We start from the raw sequence: 10,277 nt of genomic DNA on the forward strand, positions 1-10,277 counted from the left end.
AAAATTTTATATATATATATATATATATATATATATATATATACATACATACATACATGCATAAAAAATATGACCACACGAATCTCAAGGAAATTCAATGAATCTCGCTAAGTGGACATCAGAGGACTAAATCGGGATAGTCAAATGACAGAGACTCCAGACATCGGTTCCTTTGATTGGAACTATGACCATATTGAATGAAAGCTCATTAGAACAAAAGAACATGAGGCACTTGTTCCAAAGGACAGTTAGCTACAGCTAACACCCTTAACTGATTTCGTGGTTCTTCACAGAGATGGCCAAATGACACCCCAATGTCATTCTAATCTTCTAAATGTCCCCTTGTCCAAGAAGAGTTGCCTGTCAGATTATGATGATACATCCTCTGCCTAACAGTCCAAGTTCACTTTAACGCAAGAGGGCTCTAGTGATGATTAAGTTGATCGTAGACCTTCTAACTGTCCAAAGACCTTCTAGTCGACCAGCAAACCCTCCCCCCCCCCCCCCCCCGGCCGCCACCCTACACACACACTTTAAGCAGTTAAAACTGTGTCAATGTCAATTATGGATATTAAAGGGTCCCGGAGTTTGTTACAAATTTGAGAATGTGTAATAACAACTTGTAACATTTATAGGGACAAACATTTAACTAGATATCCCTATGAGTTGCAATTATGGGGACATTTCTTCAAGAAAGTACTATTGAATTTACCCCCTCATGACTTGTGTTATTGTGCACCATATTTTCCTCTCTCTCTCTCTCTCTTTCTCTCTCTCTCTCTCTCTCTCTCTATTTCTCTCGTACGTCCAATGCTCTGTTCCTTAGGTGTGATCCACAGGATATTTTTAGATTTAACATATTAAAAGGTGCGGTGAGCGTGAAATCAAGTTGTTAACAAAAAGATGAGCATGCCATGGAAAAGGAACTCACGGAGAAACCTCCAATGTGTAGTCTGAAAGAGAATTTTTGCAACAATAAATTCAGGAACTTCGAGACCAAATGACAAAACAAATGGCATAATTGACCAGCAAAATATTTGAGGGGAGAGCGCAAGCTCCTCAAGAACTGAACCCTTACGGAGAACGGAAACCCCAGGGCCACCGAACGGCTCGAAAGAATTGAGGAATCCCAATACTAGAAAAGTGTTGGGTCTACACCGAGTTTCAAGCCACGATTGGGGCTAATGGAATCTATTATCCGCCAAAGAATGCATTCTTTTAAAGTGCTCACTAAGTTTACAAAGTAAGAAATTGATAAAATTAAGTAATGTTAAGATCGACATGCTTCAATCAAAATACTAATATTTGATTGTTAGATTGAAGGATTTCTAACAAACTCAATCATACTTCATTGAACCTATAATCAATGATAAGCTCATAGGTTGTGATTCTGGCATTAAGCAAAAGATGATTATCAAGGGTGAAGAGAGACTTCGGTATTGATTTATCTTATCGAATGATCAAAAAACTTGGTTGTTTTGTGTGCAAACAATCACTTATGTAAGAGGGACGCTCGAAGCACTCTTAGAAGTAACAATGTTATCTAGTTTTGCTAAACAAGAAAAATTTTGAGACAATTATTAATCTTCAATAAGATATTGAAAGACATTTCAAGTGCGTATATTTCCCTTTTATGTGTCTCAATTCAAAGCTTTAAATATATATGCTACCTAATGTTAAGTGAGGATAAAAATTTTTAATACAAGTTGTAATAGAATTTACTAATAGCAATGATGCAAAATATCAATTCTCAAATTTATCAGTTGATATTTATATTAATGAACCAAAAAAATGTCTCATGATTATAGTTTATGACCAGGTCAAAGGAGTCAATAGGCACAACAAAGAATTAAAGTTTATTTTTGATAAATATAACAATATCGGCAATGCTTTTTCAATCATTTTTTTAAAGGCAAATCATAGAACATGTAATCATTATGTTGTAATGAATATAACAATAAAGTTCAAAATTGATCATAATCATAGGGATTATCACTTAGCTTCCAAGGCTTCAATAATTATTTTTTTAAAAAAGAAATCAAACAGGCATTAGGAAAGGTATTGAATAAGGCACAAAGCTTAATTATTTATCACATATATTTTGGGCTGTCAAAATGGCTCGTTGTTCGCGAATAGCGCTCGTGTTCGGCTTGTTCGCTAAGTTAACGAGCCGAACACGAACAACACGGAAAAATATTTGTTCGTTTGTGTTCGGCTCGTTTTGACTCGAAAAACTACAAATCAATTATATATATATATATCTTTGATGAGTAGAATTTTTAAAAAATTTAATTGATTACAAGGCTACAATGATTTATAATCAATTTAAAATATTAAATTATTAAATTAGATTCAAATGATGTTTTAAATCTTGTCTCAATCTTTAATATTTTATGACTAAGTGATTAGGGTTGTCAAAACGACTCTTTGTTCGTGAACGGGTCGTGTTCGGCTCGTTAAGCAAACGAGCCTAACACGAACACACTTTTCGAGCTCGAAATATAAACTAGCCGAACACGAGCTCAGTCTGGGCTCGCTCGTGTTCGGCTCGTTTACACCCTAACATATATCTAATTTAATTGCATGCCTTCAATGATAACTTCGATGGTAATGTTGATTTGTCGGAAAGAAAAAAATATTGCTTCATCTCTCCAGTGGGAACATGTGATGGCCGCAACCTGAGCCAAAGTAATGATTATCATAGCTTTCGATTAAAGTTTTAGATGCAAAAAGCATGATTAACAAAATAAATTTGAAATATACACAGTATAAAAAAAAAGCCCTTCAGCCTTCCCCCCCAACACTCTGTCCCTTGGACATAATCTATTGGATAGATTAAGATTCAACGTCTTTTAAGATACGTTGAGCATGAATCATATCAGCAACAAATAGATGAGCAATAACGACCATAAACACTTCATAGAGACGCGACCACAATGGGCAAGAGTAACTTGCACAATAATGAATTATCCCTTCTCCTATAAATCTGTGCATGCTCTTGATTTTCAAATCTAGAGATCTCCAACTAGGGGTATAAACGAGTTGAACATGAGCGAGGCTAGGCACAACTCGTGTTCCGCTCGTTTATATTTTGAGCTCAAAAAGTGTGTTCGTGTTAGACTCGTTTGTTTTGCAAGCCGAACACGAGTCGTTCACGAACAAAGAGTCGTTTTGACAACTCTAATCACGTAGTCATAATGTGTTAAAGATTGGGGCAAGATTTAAAACATTATCTGAATCTAAATTAATAATTTTATTCTATTTTCATCATTAATACTTTTAATTGATTATAAATTTTTTGAACCTTGTAGTCAATTAATCTTTTTTAAAAATACTACTCATAAAATATATATGTATACTTAAGTAATGTTTCGAGCCAAAACGAGCCGAATACAAATGAATAAATATTTGTTCTTTTTGTTTGTGTTTGGCTTCTTAACTTAACAAACGAATCGAACACGGACCCATCACGCACGCCAAACTTATCCTTAAAACTCAAGCACACCATCTTCCAACCCAAGAGCAATACTCCCCACTCCAATTTCTTCAATCAAAACAGCAAAAAGACTTGTCAACCAACCCACAGCCGTCCGAGCTTCCATTCCATCACGCGACACCTTTTTCCTCGACTCTGTTATCTCCCCCGGTGCTGTTTTGAAAGACGACATTTCTGCCACTGCGCTTTCCCTCGGCCGACCGTCTCTCCGCGCGGGCTCTTCGGATAATAAGGTGTCATCGGAAGCAGATGAGCAATTTAACAAAAAGACGAGTTTTTTCACGTGCTTAGATGACAGAGCACCCGGCTACCAAGAAGTCCTAGATGCAGGGGCGTCACTCTTCGCAAATGCGGCTGATGGGCAACGAAATCCCTCTGCCAGCTGCATCCCTCAAAATTCATAACATTGTTTAGGTGAAGACCAGTCAAACGAGGACCCACCTGCCGACCGCCCACCCAACTGTCGACCGACCACCTAACTATCGACCGGAAATCTACCTCCGGCCGGGTACCTCCTCTCTCCGAACAGCCACCCTCCGATTAACCTTCCACCGGCCGTCCGGCCCACTCCGCTCTTATCGGAAACCATGGAGAACAGAAATTTAAAGTTTACGAATCTGCGGCTTTATTTTGTCCCAACCAACCGCTTTGCAAAAGCTGTTAGAAGACGGAAGGTTTACATCCCTACCACCCAATTTATGCATGGATTTACCTACATTCCACCCAATTCTTATATATTTATATACATACATGTCACTAAATTATTCTATGATCCTAAAATAGCCTACCCTCTTGCCAGCAACACTCCTCAGCCGACTACTGGTCCAGGTGCTGCGGGCCGACAACCGACTTTCACTCAGTCGATTGCCTCCGACCAGTCCACCGTTTTCGGCCGACCAACCATTGTCTGACCACCTGAATAGAAATAAAATAAAATAAATAGAAAATTTACATAAATACCACTCCAATTATATATATATATATATATATATATAAAAATAATTCGCTTCATAAATGTTGAGAAAATGCTATATATATATATATATATATATATAATTGGTGTGGTATTTATATATATATACACTTGAAATTACTGGAGGCCATTAACATTGAGGAAGGTCTTTTGTAACAAAAAACTAATGATCTCCTTAGCCAAGACCTTCCAGCTAAGAATGGACAAAATATTTGAGGATGGTTCCCTACCCTCAGAGTGACAAGCTCTGCGAAGGATACGACGGCAATCATCCCAAAGAATAAGAGAAATTAGGACCACCACCTCCCATAGAAATGGGAACCCAACATTGAAGATCTATCTTAGCAACTAGGGCTTAAAAAAGTAAGAAAAAAATAACCCGACCGCTATGCCCCAAAGATGACTAGCCACCCGACAGAGACAAGCTCCACAAGGGATATACAGAGATCATATTCGACCCTAAAAATGGTTCACCACCCGGCAATGACAAGCTCCTCAAGGGGTGTACGACGATCGTCTTCAACCCTTGAGATGACTCACACTCGGCAATGACAAGCTCCGCGAGGGGTGTATGGTGATCATCTTCGGCCCCAGAGATGATTCCTCACTCGGCAGTGACAAGCTTTGTGATGGGTGTGCGACAATCGTTTTTTACCCACTCTTGAAATGACTCGCTACCCGACAACGACAAGCTCCACGAATGGTGTACGACGATCACCTTCGGCCCAAGAGATTATTCGCCACCCGACAGCGACAAGCTTCGCGAGGGGTGTATAACGATCATCTTCAACATCAGAGACAATTTGCCACCCGGTGGTGACAAGTATTGCGAGGGGTATACAACGATTGTCTTTGACTCATAAAGTGATTCACCACCCGACAACGACAAGCTCTGCGAGGGGTGTACGGTGATCATCTTCAACTCTTGAGATGACTTGCCACCCAACGGTGACAAACTCGGCGAGGGGCATGTGACAATCATCTTTGGCCTCAAAGAGGATTCACTGTCTGTCAGCAACAAGCTCCGCAAGGGGTGTACGATGATCCTCTTCAACCCTTGAGATGTTTTGACACCCAGCAGCAACAAGCTCCTCGATAGGTGTATAACAATCATCTTTTACTCCATAAACGATTCACCAGCCAACAACAACAAGTTCCACGAGGGGTGTGTGGAGATCATCTTCGATTCTTGAGATAACTCATCACCCGACAATGATAAGCTCCGTAAGGGGTGAAACTTGAGCTGAACAAATATCATATCCAAAAAATCTAAAAATTTAACCAATAATCTTCTAAAAAAATCTACTCATCAAAGGCTAATAAAAAGGCTGTTAAAAAATTAAATAAAGTTGGCTAATAAAGAATATCTTTTATTTACTTATGAGTTTTCATTCTTATTGCAACTTTGTCACCAAGAAGAAAAAAACTTGAGGGCATCACGTATAGACTGAAAATGTCGCCATACTCGTCTAGTTACCGCCATCAAAATTGCACCTGCAGTATGCTCCCATCTATCAGCCACCCTTGGATAGGTCGACTTTTCCCCCGATGACCGACTTTTTCTTTTTGGGTCAAATTTTCTTATGATTGCAGACTTTTCCCCCAACTTATAACATTTCCTCATACAAACAACTTCTTCTGACCAGGCACCGAAACTCGAGGACTCCCAGACATAAAAACACTTAAACATATGACGACAAAGAACCAAGAATTGAGAGCAAAAACCGCATAATAGGGGTTTCATTAGCAAATTACACGTTCAAGATTTTTTTATTTATAACTTTCTTTTGTCTTTATTACAACAATCACTATCAACGAGCAAAAAAATTAGGGAACTTAATACAAATACTAAAAAATGATCTACACGGAACTCAAGATAATCTACAGACTGCTTCAGTAGAATTGGCTACCCTCGACCAACTTTTCCTCCAACGAATGACTTTTTCTCCGACGGAGGACTTTTCCTTTGACCGGCCATCAGAACCCGATGACTCCTCCCTACATAACAACTCCAGAATGACTGATCTAGCAGTCAATGTGGTACCCAACAATACAAACCAACACAAAAAACTAAAATATCTTACAGTAACCCCTTTTAAAGCAAGATTAATACTGTAATCTATTTTTTATCATTTTTCATCAATAAATAAGATGACCCTTTTATGCAAATGGGCTTTTTTGGTTTCATACTTATAACCTCTATTTTTTATAAAATAAAATGGGTCAACAAGTACGGAAACAATTTGATTCACTTGAAGGGGACAAGTTTTCCTCTTCTTTCTCTCTCTCTCTCTCTCTCTCTCTCTCTATCCCTCCCTCACTCTATCTCCTTTCCTCGGTCCCCAAAGCTCTATCCCCTCGGCATGATCAACCAGAAATATTTAGATTAAACAATTTTCGCAATTCAAGGTGTTGGAATACACTTTGCCGTATCTACCGTGGTCAAACCATAATCAAACCAGGTCAAACCTTATTACAAAACTGTGTTATGACTGATATATTTTATTTCTTAGAATATGCTCTTTGAGTTGTGACTATTTGTTTGTCACAAAAAAGTGCACTATGTCATATCTATTATAGTTGTACTTCCTCTTGCATCAACTTGAGATATAATTCATAATTAAATCTCTATAAAACAAACTTTGAACGAGGATCAAACACTAAATGAATCATGATTGAACCATGATCAACTCGTCTTTAAATAGTATCCACATAATTTGATTGCTACCATCAACTAATGATCAAAGATCTTAAAGCCATGATACAATATCCTTCCAACCATCATCAATTCACAATTGAATAATGATCACACCACTTACATACCATAGCCAATCAAACTTTAACAAGAAAAGCACCCTCATAACATCAAAATTGCAATCATAGCTATAAGTATGATATTGTTAACTAAAGGCTCATTTGATTGTTTGTAGGTTAAATTTTATTTTTTTTTAAAAACAATGATTTCATATTATAGCTGAACAGAAATATTATGTTATAGATAATTTTGGGAGGATTTGTAAAATTTGAAATCAACATCTTTTGAAATATATTTTCCAACTTCAAGCCATTGATCCAACAAAACAAACCATTACATGAATCCACAAATCCTATTTCTCTGACCAGCTGTTTTCCTAACTATACAGGAAGAAGAGTTCCAAATACAGAGGCATCCCCTCCCTCATAATTGCTAAGAAAGGAAGCACTATGAAGTCTGAAATAATGCACAAAGTAATTCTACTTTTATGTAGGTGGTGAAGCCAAACAATTCACCAAGCCCTTAAGCCAATAAAACCATTTTAATGACAATTTGACATGAAGTCAAAACTGTAATTAGCACTTGAAACCATGGCACACAGATAAGACAATGATTATGATGAGAGCAACTATGATTGCGAGGACGATGAGCTTTATCTTCATGTTTTTCAGCCACATCTTCCTCCTCAATTGGTTCCCTCCCTGCCTAAAACCTTCAGCCTGAAAAAAATAAAAATTGTTATGCATCCTAAAATTATAATAAAACATTTAGACTGTGAGTGTAAATGGTTCATGTAAAAAATTTGTTCTTTAATGTTTTGCCGAGTGTTATAAATGTAAATGTAAAACTTTAGCTGTTAGATACGGAAATAGATAAGAATTGCGTGGTAAGTATGTAAATTCCTTTTGTAATTTTATTTTGTTGACTGAAAAACTCCCTGAAAGATGAAGAGCAGACCTGATACCGAAGGTTCTCTGTTTTACCCGCTAGCACATCTATCTTCTCCTGTCGATCTATAACCTGAAAGAAATGAAGGGGATTGTTCTAACAAGCCAGAAGGAAGCCATTACTGATAATTTGACATTAATTCACAAGTGAAATTAGTGAAGAAGACTATTACCTTCTCAATATTTTCCATCATAACTCCTTTAACTTCTGAAACTTGAGCCTGAACTTTAGCAAGCCTGTTGATCTCCTCAGGATGATCCATACAATACTGCATGTGTTCCTTTAGCTTTGACCTGAGATCATTATATGTTAGGGCATTTACATGCATACCACGCAACTCCTTTGAATTTACATATCTAACACCTAAACTTTACTTATTTCATTTATACTGCCAAAATATTTCATATCATATCAAGATTACCTTCATTTTAACTTTTAAAAAGTCAAATACACCTTTTGATGTCTAGGTAATGTGACGTGTGTAAAAATTGAAGTTTGGGCGTTATATATGTAAATACATAGGAATTGAGTAGTATGTATGTAAATCTTCCATGATTATATAAAGAACAAGACCTTTTCTAGCTTGAAAAAATGAAAGAAGTTAATATAATTTACCCAAATTCACGGTCGAGGCTATGAACGAGAGCTGTTGCAGCTCTTCCACCACCATATCTATTGGTAAAGTCTTCTTTAATCCTCTCCAAGAATGCGATTGGAATTTGTCTGCCAGCAGACTCCACGGCTACAATGCAGTAAACTGCACAATCCGGTTAATATGTTAATAGGCGAAGAATTTAATGTATATTTACAGTGAATGATTGGTGAAAATTGAAGAATCTGGAGATTTTTTAGAATTTTGATTCCGAAATGCATGTTAAGTATATGATCAACAGAAAATAAAGAAGACAAAAAGATCAGTAGAAGACATTTTTAAAGTAAAGAATACAATAACTCCATTCATGAAGGCAAAATAAGCATTTCACCAAATACCACAGACTAAAAAGTCATGTAAGTTCAAAATCCTGCTTTGATGCAGAGTTCATGAATTCGTCTTGAGGTTTCTGTAACATAAAAACCCTTTGTTTGCTTAAATTTAAAAAATGTTTTGGTGAAATTTTGCTAGATGCTGTGAGTTGCCAGAAGTCAGTATTAGTTATAAAGTCAACAGTTTCCTTCAAAACCTCTTAAATGTAATGATTTGCTTTTCACAGGCTAAATGAGTAAGAAAAAAATTAAAGATTGTCCCTTCAAAAGTAACTGAATAAGCCATAATCATATCCAGAAGAAGAACAAAATCCAGCATGATGAGTCCAGGAATGAAATAGGCAATCTCAATCCTATATGCGCGTCAATAATTCAAGTCAAACGTGCTGCAAACCAATTAATCATAGTAAAAATAAACATTTCTAGCATCTAACAGCAAAAAAATATACAGATAATTAAAACTGCTTGTCCGATGGATCATCATAACCAAAAGGAGCTGATTAACTCTTAATCTTCTTCATGCGATAAATAAATTCCTTCGGGCCTGAAACCAATAATAAGCATCGTTTTATCCAGATAATTTCAATCATAAAACCCACAGCAAACGCAAACCAAGAATTACATCCATCGATGAAGCGATACTCTAAATAGGAAAAAGCCCCCTTCCAACCCCAACCAAAAAAGAACCAAAGGCGCAATCGGAACTCACTGTATCCGTTCTCGGCAAGGTAATTGAAAGTGTGGCCATCGCAGCTGTAGGTGAACTTGTCGTTGCTAGCCGGCAGCCTCTGCAGGCACTGAGAAGCAATCTCCATGAAGTTTCCTTTGAACTCCGTGTACTCCGCTAGGATCATCGTTCCTCGCGCCACGAAGCTGTAGATCAGCGTCTTCTTCCCCATCTCCAGCTCCTTACCCTCACCCTCAAACCCTAACCCTAGATTCTAATAAGATTTCGCACGGGAGAAGGAAGTGAGAAATAAGCCGGGTTTTGTCCAGGAGAACGAAATGTCGCAGCTGTGAATATTATATGATCCTTATGCACACGACGTTCAAGGAAATAACTAGCACTCATACGTGTAGCTCGTTGATTGGTTGGAAAATAAAAACAAAATTTTATTTTT

General features: G+C 37.3%; 1 protein-coding gene across 1 annotated transcript; it reads right to left on the reverse strand.

The window, feature by feature from the left end:
* Positions 1–7,663: 7,663 nt before the first annotated feature.
* Positions 7,664–10,055, reverse strand: LOC110020232 (vesicle-associated membrane protein 721-like). The gene is made up of 5 exons (XM_020718261.1): positions 9,866–10,055; positions 8,788–8,929; positions 8,345–8,465; positions 8,182–8,244; positions 7,664–7,943 (listed from the first exon to the last, which is right to left on the reverse strand). Exons 1-5 carry the CDS (start codon positions 10,053–10,055, stop codon positions 7,800–7,802), a joined length of 660 nt encoding a protein of 219 aa, XP_020573920.1. The 3' UTR covers positions 7,664–7,799.
* Between the last annotated feature and the right edge of the window lie 222 nt (positions 10,056–10,277).

The sequence above is a fragment of the Phalaenopsis equestris genome, unplaced genomic scaffold (genome assembly GCF_001263595.1).
Source record: "Phalaenopsis equestris unplaced genomic scaffold, ASM126359v1 Scaffold000094, whole genome shotgun sequence".
NCBI lineage: Eukaryota > Viridiplantae > Streptophyta > Magnoliopsida > Asparagales > Orchidaceae > Phalaenopsis > Phalaenopsis equestris.

Bases quoted from the DNA above. Each gene is read 5' to 3' on its own strand.
- LOC110020232 (XM_020718261.1), bottom strand. From the start codon at position 10,055: ATGGGGAAGAAGACGCTGATCTACAGCTTCGTGGCGCGAGGAACGATG. The intron at 8,466-8,787 runs GTAAATTATATT...TAATGATCTCAG, and splicing joins AGCCTCGACCGTGAATTTGG to GTCAAAGCTAAAGGAACACA. The intron at 8,245-8,344 runs GTAATAGTCTTC...CATTTCTTTCAG, and splicing joins TGATGGAAAATATTGAGAAG to GTTATAGATCGACAGGAGAA.